Source organism: Xenopus laevis, chromosome 7L (genome assembly GCF_017654675.1).
Source record: "Xenopus laevis strain J_2021 chromosome 7L, Xenopus_laevis_v10.1, whole genome shotgun sequence".
In the NCBI taxonomy this organism is placed as follows: Eukaryota; Metazoa; Chordata; class Amphibia; order Anura; family Pipidae; genus Xenopus; species Xenopus laevis.
In genome coordinates, this window is record NC_054383.1 from 118,951,258 (window position 1) to 118,969,260 (window position 18,003).

The 18,003-nt window shown below is 40.7% G+C and overlaps 1 protein-coding gene across 1 annotated transcript; it reads right to left on the bottom strand.

Moving 5' to 3' along the window:
• Window positions 1–2,697: 2,697 nt before the first annotated feature.
• On the bottom strand, window positions 2,698–16,274 carry dhdh-like.1.L (trans-1,2-dihydrobenzene-1,2-diol dehydrogenase L homeolog). The gene is made up of 7 exons (NM_001092641.1): window positions 16,143–16,274; window positions 12,815–12,926; window positions 8,771–8,934; window positions 7,144–7,396; window positions 6,848–6,972; window positions 4,083–4,233; window positions 2,698–2,924 (listed from the first exon to the last, which is right to left on the bottom strand). The coding sequence occupies exons 1-7, from the start codon at window positions 16,230–16,232 to the stop codon at window positions 2,827–2,829; spliced, it is 993 nt and encodes a 330-aa protein (NP_001086110.1). The 5' UTR covers window positions 16,233–16,274; the 3' UTR covers window positions 2,698–2,826.
• Window positions 16,275–18,003: the final 1,729 nt, after the last annotated feature.

Below are 18,003 nucleotides of genomic sequence, written 5' to 3' on the forward strand. Positions count from 1 at the left end.
TTTAGCTTTTTATTTAGCAGCTCTGCAGTTTGCCATGTCAGCAATCTGGTTGCTAGGGTCCAAATTTCCCTAGCAATCATGCATTGATTTGAATAAGATACTGGAATATGAATAGGAGAGGCCAATAATAGAAAGATGAGTAATACAAAGTATCAATAACACTTAGGGGCCGATTCACTAAATTCGAGTGAAGGGTTCGAATTAAAAAAACTTCGAATTTCGAAGTTTTTTTGGGCTTCTTCGACCATCGAATGGGCTACTTCGACCTTCGACTACGAAAATCGAACAATTCGAACTAAAAATCGTTCGACTATTCGACCATTCGATAGTCGAAGTACTGTCTCTTTAAGAAAAACTTCGACCCCCTACTTCGGCAGCTAAAAGCTACCGAAGTCAATGTTAGCCTATGGGGAAGGTCCCCATAGGCTTGCCTGGGATTTTTTGATCGAAGGATTTTCCTTTGATCGTTGGATTAAAATCCTTCGAATCGTTCGATTCGAAGGATTTAATCGTTTGATCGAATGAAAAATCCTTCTATCGATCGATCGCAGGATTTGCGGTAAATCGTTCGACTTCGATATTCGAAGTCGAACGATTTTAGTTCCTAGTCGAATATCGAGGGTTAATTAACCCTCGATATTCGACCCATAGTGAATCGGCCCCTAAATGTGTAGCCACCCAGAATATTTGTTTTTCAGATGGAGTCCGATGGGGTCAGTGGAGTCTTTTGTAAGCTAGAAAGAGTCAGAAGAAAAGTAATTAAAAAAATATAAAAGACAAAAAATGAAGACAGATAATAATAAATAATGAAGACCAATTGAAAAGCTGCATAGAATTGGCCATTCTATAACATACTTAACATTTACTTTAAGGTGAACCACCCCTTCAAAGGTGAACTAAACCCTAAAAATGCCATATATATAGTGAACTTATTGCACCAGCCTAAAGTTTCAGCTTGTCAATAGCAGCAATGATCCAGGACTTCAGACTTGTCACAGGGGGTCACCATCTTGGAAAGTGTCTGTGACACTCACATGCTCAGTGGGCTCTGAGCAGCTGTTGAGAAGCTAAGCTTAGGGGTCGTCACTAATTATCCAGCAGAAAATGAGCTTCCCCTGTAATATAAGCTGATGCTACAGGGCTGATTATTAAATTCTGATGCTAATTACACTGGTTTCTGTGCTGCCATGTAGTAATTACCTGTATTAATTACTAATCAGCCTTATAGTGTGACATTTCTATTCTATGGGGCTGATTCACTATGGGTCGAATATCGAGGGTTAATTAACCCTCGATATTCGACTAGGAATTGAAATCCTTCGACTTCGAATATCGAAGTCGAAGGATTTAGCGCAGAAAATTCAATCGAACGATCGAAGGATTATTCCTTCGATCGAACGATTAAATCCTTCGAATTGAACGATTCGAAGGATTTTAATCCAACGATCGAAGGAATATCCTTCGATCAAAAAAACTTAGGCAAGCCTATGGGGACCTTCCCCATAGGCTAACATTGACTTCGGTAGCTTTTATCTGCCGAACTAGGGGGTCGAAGTTTTTTTTAAAGAGACAGTACTTCGACTATCGAATGGTCGAATAGTCGAATGATTTTTAGTTCGAATCCTTCGATTCGAAGTCGTAGTCGTAGTCGAAGGTCGAAGTAGCCCAAAAAAACCTTCGAAATTCAAAGTTTTTTTACTTCGAATCCTTCACTCGAATTTAGTGAATCAGCCCCTATGTGTACTGTATATTGTGAGTGGGTCCCTAAGCTCAGTAAGTGACAGCAGCACAGAGCATGTGCAGTGAATCAGCAGAAAAGAAGATGGGGAGCTAATGGGGCATCTTTGGAGATGGATCATTACCGCTAAAGGGCTGTGGTTGCCTTGGGCTGGTACAGTAGCCAAAAACATTATGTACAATATTTCTAGCTATATTTCTTTAGTTATGCATTAGTTGTAGGTGTTGAAGTATTAGGTTCTTTGGTCCACAACTCCATGCAGTTCAGTCTTTCTCTCCAGATCCTGAAACAGCGCTTTGGCACGCACCCTAGTACTCACCATCTTTAGAGTACAGGTTCCACCACACATCAACATCTCTGGCCATGGCAGCAAGATCTTCCCAGGACTTGCACAGGGCTGATATACAATGGAAATTGCAATGCAATGAGACAGCGCAAAGGGTAAAAAGGGTTTTGTGCCTTATTTTATGGCCACTTATGACACTTAGTGGAACAGTTTTTTATCTGTGCAAATTGAAACCAGAACGATGTTCTGGTAATACATGTATGGGACCTCTTATCCAGAATGCTCAGGACCTGGGGTTATCCGGATAATGGATCTTTCTGTAAATTGGATCTTCATACCTTAGGTCTACTAGAAAATCATGTAAACATCAAATAAACCCAATAGGCTGGTTTTGCTCCCAATAAGGATTAATTGTCAAGAGATGAAGTACAAGCTAATGAAAAGGAAATCATTTTTAAAAATTTGAGTCTATGGGAGACGGCCTTTCCGTAACTCTGAGCTTACTGTATAACGGGTTTCCGGGTTAACAGATCCCATACCTATTAATGCTATACTTTCACACTGTTTGTGGTACTGATATATGTGGTCAATTTTAATAAAGGGCTTGCTTGTACAAATTATGCAGTGGCGTCCGCATAAATACAGCCGCTGGGACAGAACAAATAGTCAGGCCAAGAGGTGCAAAATCATTTTACTTAGGGATGATTCTTCCATAGAAACTTTGTAATTTGTTTATCATAATTAATTTCAGTCTGCCCGAAGATTAGAAACCAATATTTTGTCCAATGCCTTGTGTTGATTTCTATGGATACATAACACCTAGTTGTTCGAGAGCTTCATCCATGATGGTGGCTATCATTTCACTATCTGCTAAGCTCATTATTGGACTTTCCTTTAACCCTATAAAAGAAAAAAAACACACCTCAGCACCATCCTCTCAGCACCTACTGCTGGATATGCAAGTCACCCATTTCCCACCCACACAGCCCTCTCCCCTGGCATTCAAACCTGTTGCTGCTTTCTGTTTATTGGCCCCTTGCAGTTCTCTTCCCACAATTGTGCCTTCACTGCTTGTCCCTAGCATCATCCCTGACTGTATTTCTACAAATAACCTTCTGCCTAGATACTGCCAGGGCAATATTTTCTATATAGATACTGTGGGGCGATGGCACAGGGCAATATTTTCTATATAGATACTGTGGGGCGATGGCACAGGGCAATATTTTCTATATAGATACTGTGGGGCGATGGCACAGGGCAATATTTTCTATATAGATACTGTGGGGCGATGGCACAGGGCAATATTTTCTATATAGATACTGTGGGGCTGATGGCACAGGGCAATATTTTCTATATCGATTTTTTGGGCTGATGGCACAGGCCAATATTTTCTATATAGATACTGTGGGTCGATGGCACAGGGCAATATTTTCTATATAAATACTGTGGGTTGATGGCAAAAGCCAATATTTTCTATATAGATACTGTGGGTCGATGGCACAGGGCAATATTTTCTATATAAATACTGTGGGCCGATGGCACAGGCCAATATTTTCTATATAGATACTGTGGGTCGATGGCACAGGGCAATATTTTCTATATAAATACTGTGGGTTGATGGCAAAAGCCAATATTTTCTATATAGATACTGTGGGTCGATGGCACAGGGCAATATTTTCTATATAAATACTGTGGGTTGATGGCAAAAGCCAATATTTTCTATATAGATACTGTGGGGCGATGGCACAGGGCAATATTTTCTATATAGATACTGTGGGGCTGATGGCACAGGGCAATATTTTCTATATCGATTTTTTGGGCTGATGGCACAGGCCAATATTTTCTATATAGATACTGTGGGTCGATGGCACAAGCCAATATTTTCTATATAGATACTGTGGGCCGATGGCACAGGCCAATATTTTCTATATAGATACTGTGGGCCGATGGCAGCCCCAGAATGATGTGGCACAGAGCCTGGAAGAGCTAAGCTAGGGGGCTCTCCTTTCTTTCAGTGGTTATATCAAGCTGTAAATGTGTTAACACAGTCTGCGATACCTTTTAAAAGACACTGGCGCACGTGTTCTGCTTCATAGCTCATCCCTGTGCCGTTAGAAAAATTCATTGGCTCTGTTGTATGTGGAACGTCAAATTTAGTTTCTTTCCCATTAACAATGACTGAAGTTGGGCTCCACATGAATGATGGAATCTGGAGAAAGCAGCGAAGATGGAAGAAGCATAAATGATACAGTAGCAAAGAAAGTGAGAGTTATGCAGTAATAGGCAAATCTACCTTATTTTAGTAAGCCATAACAGCAACCAATCAGCATTCTGATTTTGAGCCTGGCAGTGTTATGACAATGAAAATATACATTTGATTGCAATTGACTGTTGTTTGCTACTATTGAGTGCCTAACTGTGGGGTTGTTCATCCTGGGAAGGGGGGACTGGAGCATTGGCTGGGATAGGGGTGGGCTCAGACTGATTATGTTAAGACTTGGGGATACTTCTAGATACTACTGGGAACTTAGCTCAAATGTGAGATCTGGGAGTAAACCAAAAACCTGTATAGCCCTCTTCTGCTACTGCATGAGATCTGGCACACATTTCATTGTGTGTGGTGCTGCAGGAGTCCTGTGCCTCTGCTATATGGGAGAGCAGGGACACTATAAAATGGAGGGGTCAGAACAGACTTAACTGTGACACCCCTCCCTGGGAAACTTCTTTCTGATCCACATTCACGCATTGGGATATGGTTGAAAGGTTTCTTTTCAGAAGACCGTAACTTTAAATCACAAACAAAATATGGATTTGTTGTTTGTCGTCATACCTCTTAACAGTAAGTGCTTCCCACAGATAATCATTCAGTGTATACTCAGGATGAGTGTTCCTAGCACCCAGAGGTAGTATTGCCTGCCTTTGGTACACAATCCCCATTGAAGGCGAATCTTATAGGGATCCCATGCTTCAATGATGTCTCTATCCCTGAGCCTGAACACTTGAGTCCCTAACCTGGTGGCCTTGTCACTGCAGGGTACTAACCTTCCTGGTCTCCTCGTCAGAGCCTCTGGCTGCTCTCTAAATGACTCCTGATCCTGTCTTTCACTCCTAGAGTGATTATAGCAGAACTTCCCTTGCACTTACTTCACGTATTCTGGAACCTTCATTTGTCCCAGGTAGGGATGCACCAAATCCACTATTTTGGATTTGGCCGAACCCCTGAATCCTTCACAAAAGATTCGTCCGAATACCGAACCGAATCCTAATTTGCATATGGGAAGGGGAAACATTTTTTACCTCCTTGCTTTGTGACAAAAAGTCACGCAATTTCCCTCCCGTCCCTAATTTGCATATGCAAATTAGGATTCAGATTCGGTTCGGCCTGTCAGAAGGATTCGCCTGAATCCTGTTGAAAAAGGCCGAATCCTGGCCGAATCCCGAAACGAATCCTGGATTTAGTTCCAGGCCCTATACAGCACCACTGTACTTTCTCCAGCAAGTGTGCAACCCAAAGAGACTGAGCACATGGGATCTTCCCCTTTTATAAAATATAATAGTGACATCTACTGGCCAGTCACCGAACTGTCAGCAGAATACTTTCACACATTAAATAGGAAACAGCTTCCCTTCTAGAACCGAGGACCCAATCTAGTTATGCCCAGGGGACCCAAATGTTTTTTTTTTCCTTAGGAAAGATTTGAAAAAGGTTTCTATTTTTTTCCTAACCAGAAGTCAGAGTAGCCTCTTTCTTTTTCCTGACAACTTCCTTGACTACTTGGTGGTCAGACTGGTCGGGAAATGACCAGCAGGTGGCGCTGCTCTACATGTATTCCTTAATATCTTGGAATTAAAAAAATAATAATAATGATTATACATTGCAAAAAGCACGCTCGTGAATTTTACATTCACTTATTTTTAAGGTTTACTTATCCTTTAAGTCCTCTTTTTATTTTGTACTAGGAATGTTTTTTTTCTGTACTGCCTTCTTCCTGCAATTCAGGCAAATAAAATCCCTGGTATCTGAAGTCAGTGAACCTAGCTGCCAGATAGCATTTAATCAGTGATCCATCCCAAGTAGCATGCGTCAAAAGCTAAATGTCACAACTCTTATACACTGCTCTCTTATTACCGATTAAACTGACAGTTACAAGGCAGACAATTTGTGGTGGTTTCAGTAAACTTCATGGGACATCTTTGCCTCCCTGTTATTTGGAAGTCTAATCGTGGCATTAGCCAGGAGTTTTACTCACAATAAAACACCTTTATTTGTAAAGAAGAAGAATATTTACTCAAGGAGCCTCATTTATGATTAGCAGACATAAATGAGCAAAAAAAAAAAAACAGTTGAAATCCATCCTATAATGCAGTTTTCACTCCTGGAAGGTGCCAAAAAAGTCTGTACCCACCACTAGGCACAAGAGGTGTTATAATAAAGACATAACATAGAGCAAGTGGAAAGATGTACGGTATGTTAGACTAAATAGCAGTGTTTTCCTGCACCTTGTAGTTAACTCATAACTTCCTGAACATTGTGGCTTACTAATAACTTATAAGTAAAAGGCTCAACAGATGTATATCCACATAGCACTGCATCAACCAATAACAAATTAGGTTAAAGTGGGTACATGTAATAAGAAAACCTAGGTTTGTGCCTGTGCTACTAATGCATAGTAACCAATTAGCAGGTACCATTTACTGGTCATCTGCTTCCAAGCAAACATCTGATTGTATGGTTATAAGAACTAGTACAAACTATGTGTATGTTATTGTGTTTCCCTTCTGAAGTTTAATGACTCTTCCCATAATTTACAGTGGTTAAATACCTGGATAATGCCTTTGGTACCGCAGATAGCAGTTTGGTTCGGCAATGCCGCCATGATGGTGGAGGAAAGGATGGCCTGGCGTTTCCCAGAATACTCAAGGATAATGCTTATTGTTTCATCCACTCCTGCAGAATGGAAACAGAGATATGCATACTGAGAAAATAATATTCTACATTGTCAAAAATCCAGTGCCGTCACCCATAGCACCCATTTCTGTAAATTGAATAGTTGTAAAGTTGCTACGTAAAATTACATCAGATTCGTGAATTTTTATAAAAAAAAAGACGAATGCTTACCGGTCTCATGCAGAAACCCCCTAGCCGTCACAGACTCTGGTTTCTCTCCATTGAATACCATTGTTACAAACTGCACACAGTAACAGCCAATGTCCAGGAGGGCCCCCCCACCGAGTTCCTTCTCAACGGCTCGTGGAACAGTATAGATTGGTGTGCCAAACTCTGCCCTAATGAATTTCACATCTCCAATAGCCTTCTGGGATAAGAGAGTACGGATTTCTTCATACACAGGGAAAAAACGGCTCCAAAATGCCTGTAGGCCAATGAGACATTAGACGGCTCATTTCAAACACAAGAAGTCAATGGGTGAAAGTGTTACGTAGCTATGGTCTATCTGATATATACAGTAATGATAATATTATTCTAATTATTGTTGTATAACATTAATCCCACGGAATTAAAAACCATGCTGGGCAGGAGAGCCCTGAAAAGGTAACAATCTCGGGCACTTATAATATTTATTTACTTTGCATTTTTTCTAGGAATGCACCGAATCCAGGATTTGGCCTTTTACAGCAGGATTCGGATTTGGCTGAATCCTTGTGCCTGGCCGAACCGAATCCTAATTTGTATATGTAATTTAGGGGCGGGTAGAGAAATCACATGACTTTTCTTCACAAAAGAAGATTTTTTTCCACTTTTTCCTTTCCTGGCCCTAATTTGCATATGCAAATTAGGATTCGGGTTCGGTATTCAGCCGAATCTTTCTCCAAGGATTCACCCGAATCATTCACCAAGGATTCAACCGAATCCCAAATAGTGGATTCGGTGCATCCCTAGTTTTTTCCCTTGAATTTGGAGATTTATATTCTAAATGGGTCATTTTCTAACAAATTGCACATATTTATTTGCCTACTCTGCCCTCTCATTGGCATATTTTTACAAAGGAGCAACAAATTGGAGCAACTTTTCATTTGTGCAGCAATCCACATGAACCAGAAATGGGATCACTTCCGTCCAATACAGTTCAAATAATACTTATTTACTGGTAGTGAATTTTTGGGCTTGTCGGTTTGGTTAATTATACAACATTTTAAAGGGGTTGTTCACCTTTAAATTAACTTTTAGTATGAGAGAGTGACAATTTGCGACTGGGTTTCATTTTTTGATTTGTTGTTTTTGAGTTATTAAACTTTTTATTCAGCAGCTCTCCAGTCTGCAGTTTTGACAATTTGGTTGCTAGGGCTTACCTTACCTTAGCAATGAGGCTATGATTTGAATGAGAGACTGGAATATGAACAGGAGAGGCCTGAATAGAAAGATGAGTAATACAAAGCAGAAATAACAATACATTTGCAAAGCATTTGTTTTTTTAGACGGGGTCAGCGACCCTTATTTGAAAGCTGGAAAGAGTCAGAAGAAGAAGGCAAATAATGCAAAAACTATAAAAAAGAAAAAATGAAGGGTAATGGAAAAATTGCTTAGAATAGCCGTTCTATAACATACTTAAGTCAACTTAAAGGTGAACCACCTGATTAACCAATGAGTTGTGCTGAAGATTGCGCATGGAGTGGGGATGTGGTGCTGTTGGAGGGGCTGAGAAAAGTTCTTTGGCCTGGGGCTCCAAGCCCACAATGTTATGCCCTTTATTGTAACAGTTTCCCTATAGTGAAACAAATTCCTGTACCTCCATAAGGAATACATTGAATTTCCTGGCAGCTGCAATAAGTTCCCGGACTTGAGCTGAATTCATAGCCAGTGGCTTTTCACACAATACGTTCTTCCCATTCTGTAGGCACATCAGTACCACGTCACGATGGACTGGATGGATGGCACCAACATAAATAACATCTGTGAATAGAAGGTATATGAAGGCAGAGACAAGATAAAGAGCAGGCCATTGTTTAAGTATTACTTGGTTTAATGCAGTATTACTGCTAGACATTATCTGAAAGCTCTTCCTCTACTTCTTTTTGACATTTGTATTTTGTTTTTCTAGTTCACTTGTCAAAATATCCTTTGGTGGTTCACCTTTAAATGAACTTTTAGTAGGTTATAGAATGGCCTATTCCAAGAAACATTTCAATTGGTCTTTTTTTTTTTTATTTATAGTCTTTGAATTATTTGCCTAATTCTTTCTGACTCTTTCCAGCTTTCAAATAGTGGTGACTGACCCCAACAGCTAAAATACTATTGCTCTGTGAGGCTACAATTGTATTTTTGTTGTTACTTTGTATTCCTGTAAAGTTGTTGAGCAAAAAGCAAAATAATTACAAAAAAAACACAAATAGTAAAAAATTGAAAGCCAAATTGCAAATTGTACCACTATATCACTCTCTACATCATACTAAAAGTTAACTTAAATATGAACAAGCTTGGGGTTTGCATTAAGGTAGCCATACATGCAGAAATGGGTGATATTGGGCTATCCAATAGTGGACCCTAGGACCCAATGATCGGATCACATGATGAGAATACATGCAGTTGGACTGAGGACCACATCAACGAATTGATGAACTCCTAACTCAAACAGGATTTTTAAACCTTGCCGATCCACATATGGCCAATTGCTGGCCTTATATTGATTGGGAGAAGCCAGTTGGAGGGCCCCATACCCAATACTATTAGACTTTAAATAGACTTTAAATTGCAGAAGCAAGCGACAAGCATGGGAAGCAATGTTGCTCCCAGCTATGCAGATATATTTGTTTCCTTCATTGAACAGGTAGTTTTCTTTGAGTATTTTCGAATTCAAGAATTATTTCCGCTATGTGGATGATGTATTCTTTACTTGGCATGGGGGAGAGCAGGAATTGAGAGAAATGAGTGAGAAAGTAAACACCTTACACCCTACATTGAAACTTACCTTACAATATCACCCCAAAGTGACACATTGTTTGGATGTAACAGTGATTAAACAGGAGGGCAGCTTAAAGGAATTGTTCAGTGTAAAAATAAAAACTGGGTAAATAGATAGGCTGTGAAAAAATAAAAAAATGTTTCTAATATAGTTAGTTAGGCAAAAATACAATGTATAAAGGCTGGAGTGACTGGATGTCTAACATAATAGCCAGAACACTACTTCCTGCTTTGCAGCTCTCTTGGTTTCAACTGATTGGTTACCCTTGTTACCAGGCAGTAACCAATCAGAGACTTGAGGGAGGGCCACATGAGTCATATCTGTTGCTTTTGAATCTGAGCTGAATGCTAAAGATCATTTGCAAACTCAATGAACAGATATTTACCATGTGGCCCCCCTTCAAGTCGCTGATATAAAGCTGAAAAGCAGGAAGTAGTGTTCTGGCTATTATGTTACACATCCAGTAACTCCAGCCTTTAAACATTACATGTTTGGCTAACTAACTATATTAGAAACATTTTTTATTTTGCACAGCCTATCTATTTACCCAGTTTTTATGTTCACACTGAACTGTTCCTTTAAAATCTGATCTGTATAGGGAACCTACAGATAAAAATAATTTGTTATTATACAGTAGTTTTCACCCAGATAATACCAAAGCAGATTTATTACAGCCCAAAACCAGACAACCAACGTTCTTTGGGAATCCAAGGGTGGGAACATTCCTTTGTTTGTCACGTGGGTGTTGTAATAGTATTATTAAAGATAAAAGTTTTAATCACCCCTCTGAGGGACAAAACATAAAGTTACATCATTTTGCCACTTGTACTACAGCAGGGGTTATTTATATGTTCAAACGCCCCTGCAGAAAGGCATAGGTTGGTAAAACTAAGAGAGAAATTAGAACCAGGATTGGTGAACATAAAGGGACAATCAGTAATTGTGACTTGGAAAAACAGAAGTAGGTTACCCCAGTCTGAGTAGGCACTTTCGGGTACAGGGCCATAACAGTAATAAAATGAGGTGGTTGGTTCTACAGGTGGTGAATATACCCCGAGAGGGGGTGACTACAATCGAATATTACTCAAGAAAGAAACAATGTGGATTGATAGATTAAACACCACGGCCCAATGGGACTTAATGAACATCTGAATTATTCCTGCATCTTCTGAAAAAGTGATGTCCCTACTTTATGTAATTTGGATATATGTTGACTTTCAATGACCCCTAGTGGGGATATTTTAGTAAATATATGTTATATTTATTTCACAGTCACAAGCAAAGACCTGCTAATGCATGGATACATATAGACCCTTTCATCTTTATTGTTACCGTTTGGACACAAGTAACAAGCATTTATTGTCACTATACAGGCATTATAACAATTTATTAGAACACAATGTATCACAGCTTATTTTACTATGTTTGTATATGCACATTGTGATGTCAGTTAATTAGAGGGGAGGAGTGATCCACCCCTGTGCCTTTATATACATGTGAACTGGGTTACACGTATGAGAACACTTGAGAAAGGAGGTTGTACTTCTGAAACATTGTGTGGAGATCTCAATAAATCACAAAAATATTGCACAATTGCCATAGTGTGTGCCATCTGATTTAATACATCTCCTTGACCATGTACTAGGTATTATTTTGTGCTTCTTTAAGTTGGCATCAATCAATCAATGAGCTTTGTGGAAGTAGCGTGGTTGTGCTTCTGATCAGTTGCATTCCAATATGGCATGAACTCATAGGGGGCTTTTGACTGGCTCTGTGTTTTTTCAGTGTGGAACCCAGGTTTCCTAAATGTACTAGTATAGCAACAGGCAACGTGAACATGCATTGCTTTCTTATGTAGTCTTCTTTTTACAGGTATGGGACCTGGGGTTTTCCAGATAAGGGGTCTATCCATAATTTGGATCTCCATAGCTTGTCTACTAAAAATCATATAAACATTAATTAAACCCAATAAAATTGATTTGCCTCCTATAAGGATTAATCTTAGTTTGGATCAAGTACAATTTACTGTTTTATTATTACAGAGAAAAAGAAAATACGTTTTAAAATTCTGAATTATTGTATTAGCATATATGCTAGATGACCTTTCCGTAAATTGTAGCTTTCTGCATAATGTTTATCCGGATAAATGATCCTAAACCTGTAGTTAGCTTAAGTTTATCTAAGACATACAGGTAAGATCTTTGTGCGTTCCAGGCAGTGTAAGTTGTGAGAATTTTGGGGATAAAATCTTCTTTCTTAAAGCAGTAGGAACGGTTCTATTTCTGAGGAGTGCCAAATGGTAGGCTACCCCCAGTGATTATAACCACTTACATGATACATCGGGCCAGTGCTCCTGTTAGCAGAAAACTGCCTGCCCGTGGGGGCCACTCTAGTTTTTCCACTCTAGTGCAAAGAAGGGAGAAACAGGGAGAGGTTCAAATCCGTGGTGCTCACTGAGAAGGACCCCAGGCCAGGGAAGTTCACTGGTAAGTCTTGTGATGTTGCTCTGCTACAAAATTAAGTTAGTAAGCAGTGGAGTCATCTGGTCAGAACAACATCACAAGGCATTTCCAAAATTCTACAGACTGTGTCCCTTCAGTCTGTGTGAACACCAGGTGGCACTGTTGTTTCAAATTCATTATTTCAGCAGGGCAAACAACACTGATCATGAACATTGTCAGAATTGGGTCCTGAACGTAGTAATATGAGTAATATGAATATAAAACACTAGAAATGATCATATAATATATACCGAATCTAAATTATTTCTATATTTATTGTTATCTGTTTATTATATATTTGTTGGTTTCGTGTAATCACTGCACAGATACTTTCATTGCTTAAAGTGATTAGCAGGATATGTTTTCTTACCAATATCTGGATCCTTGGCAAGCTCCTCATATGAACCATACGCTTTAGGGATATTGTGGATTTGGGCAAAGTTCTTTGCTTTCTCCAGATCCCGCGCTGCTACTGCCACTACCTGCCAAGATGCAGGGAAACAATTAAAGCTGCAAATATTTAAAGCTACAGATATTTTTAAAAATCTACAGATATGCCAACCCAGATCTAAAGTGATGCAGGGGCCATCATGCCAGTGACACTCACTAATCACACACCCCTCCACCCATACCCAGTCCTGTTGCTGTATTCCCTGCTCCACAAATGAGAAGGATCTAAGGGTTTTTGTAGATAACACGTTGTCTAAATCTGGGCAGTGTCATTCTGTGGCCACTAAAGCAAATAAAGTTCTGCCTTGCATAAAATGCCTCTTTATAGGTCCCTGGTGAGGCCTCGTCTGGAGAATGCAGTGCAGCTTTGGACTCCAGTGCTTAAGAGGGATATAAATGAGCTGGAGAGAGTGCAGAGACTAAGTGCAACTAAACTGGTTGGAGGGATGGAAGACTTAAATTATGAGGGTAGACTGTCAAGGTTCTGGAAAAAAAAAAGACTCTTGCGAGAGGACATGATTACACTTTACAACAGAGGTGTCCTTTTTGCAACGAGGGCCAAATTTGGTGAGGTGAAAGTGTTTGGGGGCCGACCATTCAGCCTGACATTCTTTTGAACGTCATTTAAATCATTTAAACAAGGAATTGCGTATTCGTAGCAGTAATATTTGGGCACATTAGTGAAATGATCTGCCACTTGGTCTATACTGCTGCCTGTGTGCTGAAGGTGTTGGCAATAGACACGTACTGGCACGTAGTGACGCCATACTTCTTTAGTTCACTGTACTGGCACATCAGTACTTCTATTGACACCTTCAACCCTAAGAAAGTATACGAGAGAGGCGCGTCTCTAAGTGCCAGTACGTGTCTATTACTAACACCTTCAGCACACAGGCAGCAGTATAGACCGAGTGGCAGATCATTTCACTGTGCCTAAATATTATGGCTGCACAAATCTTGATCGCACTATGCAGAAGGGCCGCATTATTCGAAATTTTATGATGGAGACTGCAGGCCGGTATAAATTTGAAAATGGGCCGCAATTGGCCTGTGGCCCGGACTTTGGACATGCCTGCTTTACAAGTACATTAGAGGACATTATGGACAAATAGCTGGGGACCTGTTTAACCATAAAGTGGATCACCGTACCAGAGGCCACCCATTCAGACTAGAAGAAAAGAACTTTCATTTGAAGCAACGTAGGTGGTTCTTCACAGTCAGGACAGTGAGGTTGTGGAAAGTGAGGTTGTGGAATGCACTGCCGGTGATGTTGTGATGCGGATTCTGTTAATGCCTGAGAGTGGCTTGGATGATTTCATGGACAGACATAGTGTCAAAGGTTATTGTGAAACTGAACTCTATAGTTAGTATAGAAATGGGTTATAGAATTTATGTGAATTTATGGAGGGGTGTGTGTATGGATGCTTGGTTTTCATTTGGAGGGATTGAACTTGATGGACTTTGTCTTTTTTTCAACCCAATTTAACTATTTACTATGTAACTTCTTTGGATCCATCTTTGTGTGAGGATTCATTGCAATGGAGTTGGTTAGATTTTGGGTGTAAGTCACTGACAATGGAGGCTGGGTGAGAGGGACTTAAATCCGGGAAACTGGGAAAAACTGTCAACTCTAGGGGGCCGATTCATCAAGGGTCGAATATCGAGGGTTAATTAACCCTCGATATTCGACTAGGAACTAAAATCCTTCGACTTCGAATATCGAAGTCGAAGGATTTAGCGCAAATGCTACAATCGAACGATCGAAGGATTATTCCTTCGATCGAACGATTCGAAGGATTTAAATCCAACGATCGAAGGAATATCCTTCGATCAAAAAAACTTAGGCAAGCCTATGGGGACCTTCCCCATAGGCTAACATTGACTTCGGTAGCTTTTAGCTGCCGAAGTAGGGGGTCGAAGTTTTTTTTAAAGAGGCAGTACTTCGACTATCGAATGGTCGAATAGTCGAACGATTTTTAGTTCGAATCCTTCGATTCGAAGTCGTAGTCGAAGGTCGAAGTAGCCCATTCAATGGTCGAAGTAGCCAAAAAAACACTTCGAAATTCGAAGTTTTTTTACTTCGAATCCTTCACTCGAGCTTGATGAATCGGCCCCTAACTGTCAATGAATATCTGACACCCAACTGCTGCAAGAAAACAGAATGAAGAGAAACAGATGCTGAGAGAGGAATAGTGAATAGAAACTATGCAGAATTTTTAATTGATTGTATTTAGGAAGTTCCTTATTTCAGTACAGAGTCGGACCGGGGACCCATCGGGCTGCTTCCTCAGGACCCCCCGCCGCACGTGTGCGCATGTGCACAGTGTTTTGGCCGTGACTCGCGGCAAGAAGAGAAAAGAGGTCCAGGGCCTCTGGCCCTGTCCAACCTTGTATGATGAAGCTTATACTAAATTTTAATTTTTGCGATAGTTCCCCTCTTAGGAGCTCTTTTAACATCTCATATATAAAACCCTACTTCTTGTAAATAAACCATTTTCATAATATTGTACTTTTTTTAGTAATATGTGCCATTGGGTAATCATAAACAGAAAATTGCCATTTTAAAAAATAAGGGCAGTCCCCTGGGATTGTAGAATTCACAGTGCACACAAACATACCATACATGATGTTAGGTCACATGAGCCAATTAACAGACAGAGTTGTGTCTTTAGCTTCCTGTTACAGTTAGAGCTGCAGTATTTCTGGTCAGGTGATCTCTGAGGCAGCACACAGACCATCACAAAATGGTGGTTCAAGGCAAGAGATGTAAAAGGGCAAAATGTACTTAAATATATATACCAGTTTGATAAGATTCTTTAATATGCCACTTAATTTGATATAAGTTAAAAATTAAATCTATTGCTCAAGTATTCATTTTGGGGGTATAGTTTTCCTTGAACCTTGCTAATGAGGAGTTGCTGGGAGCTGTAGTTCAGGAAAACAAAGGGTAGGAAACAAAGGTTGCCTACAGCTAAACTAATCCTGCTAGAATCTATTGCAGAGAAATGAATCTCGGTGGATTATTTGCAAGAGCTGCAGCAGGTAAACAGCAGATGACATGTAATGGTGGAGCCACAATGCATTGTGGGATACAGACTACCCATAAAAACAGTGAGATAGCTGCAGACAGGAAGGACAGTCATGTTTACTGGAAGTTTAGCAATACAAGCAGGACATTTCATTGGTTCCCCCCTCCTCCTCCTGTAATTGGATTGCAGCAGACTGCACTTGGCACGGGGAATACCCACCTGATGGTCGACAGCCGGCAAAGTACTGAGAGCCACCACAAAGTCATTGCTGATTCTCCCTGTTGAACAAATGCCCCATTTAGTTGCCATAGCTGGAGAGTGTCAGGCACGGTGTGCTGGAGTTCCTGTGTGAGACTGACCGACTGAGAGTAGGGGGGTGGGCGTGTCTTGTTTGGAGGAATGAAGCTGGAGTGCTGACAATGTTCAAAGGCTACAAGCTGCAGTTGGTTACACATTAAGTGAATAGCTTCCTGCACATTATAAACAGCCTCCCAGTTAATAATTGCCTTACAGAGTATGCACAATTTTCCAACCTCCATTAGAGCAGAGACACACGGTCAGATTCGGGGAGATTAGAAAAATCTCCTTTTCTTGTTCCTCTAATCTCCCCGAAATACCTCCAGCCGGCTAGAATCTAAATCGCTGGTGGGATGGCACTCAAAGCTATTCGTTTTCTGAAGTCGCCCGAAGTTTCCTCATGAGGCAACATCGGGCGACTTCAGAAAACAAAGCATACTGCAGGGGTGCAAATGGGCCAGGGCCCGCACCCCCGCAGGGCCCCCCCCCCCGGAAGATCGTGCGCACTGCAGCCGGCTGGAGTCGGCTGCATCGACTCCAGCATCGAGAAAAATCGCGCAGACGAGGGTGGGGGCAGGCCCGCCCCCACCAAGTTACGTTACTGGCATAACGATTGCCATCCCGCCTGCGATTTCGATTCTAGCCGGCTGGAGGTAGTTCGGGGAGATTGGTCGCCCTGAAGAAGAGGAGATTTGTCGTTGGGCGACTAATCTGAGCATGTGTCTCTGCCCTTAAAGGTTGCGTCTTCCACCATTTTCTCAAACTTACCCTAGCAACCAGACCAATGTTTGAATAAGAGACTGGAAGAAAAAAATTGCAGGCTGAATTGAAAAGATATACAGTTTAAAATGAACAATAACAAAATAAATTTGCAGTCTCACTGAGCTGCAGTTTTTCAGTTGTCAGGACAGTCATCCCCAGCAACCCAATAGCAAGCTGTAGAGAGGCAGGAGAGGTATGCAAATAGGGTTGCCACCTCACCCCTTTGAAACCGAACACATATGGAATAAACAGCCTGCATGACTAATTAGCAATTCATTTAGATGCATGATGCATGGCTGCACATTAATCAGTTCAGTCGGCAGCATGCATCTAAATGAATTGCTAATTAAATGAATTGCTGTTTATTCCATATGTGTTTGGTTTTAGGCTGGAATTACACTATGAGTCTTCATCAGATCCGAAACAAGAGAGGAAACGGATGAACGAAAATAAGATTAGTAATAGAAATGGTGGTTGCTGCTTCAACACAACATCTCCTGTTTATAAACACCAACCAACTGACCAAAATATCACTTAAAGGGCACCTGTTGGGTAAAAATGTTATCCCTAACCAAAGGTGTGGGCTAATAAAAAAAATGCCCCCTGCCAGTGCTACGCTACCTGCACCGGGAGGATTTTCAATGTAACTGAAGGAGTCGCAGTGGGACTTGGATTTTTACTATTGAGTGTTATTCTTAGATCTACCAGGCAGCTGAGCTGGTATACGGTTACTGTCCTGAATTTACCTGAAAATTCTAGTTTTGCCGTTGAAGACTATAATTTTTCAGGTAAAAACAACTCAGCCTTTAATAAATAACCCCCTAGATCATTGATCCCCAACCAGTAGCTCGTGAGCAAAATGTTGCTCTTCAAGCCCTTGGATGTTGCTCCCAGTGGCCTCAAAGCAGGTGATTATTTTTGAATTCCAGGCATGGAGACAAGTTTTGGTTGTATAAAAACCAGGTGTACTGCCAAACAGAGTCTCAGTGTAGGTTGACAATCCACATAGGGGCTACCAAAT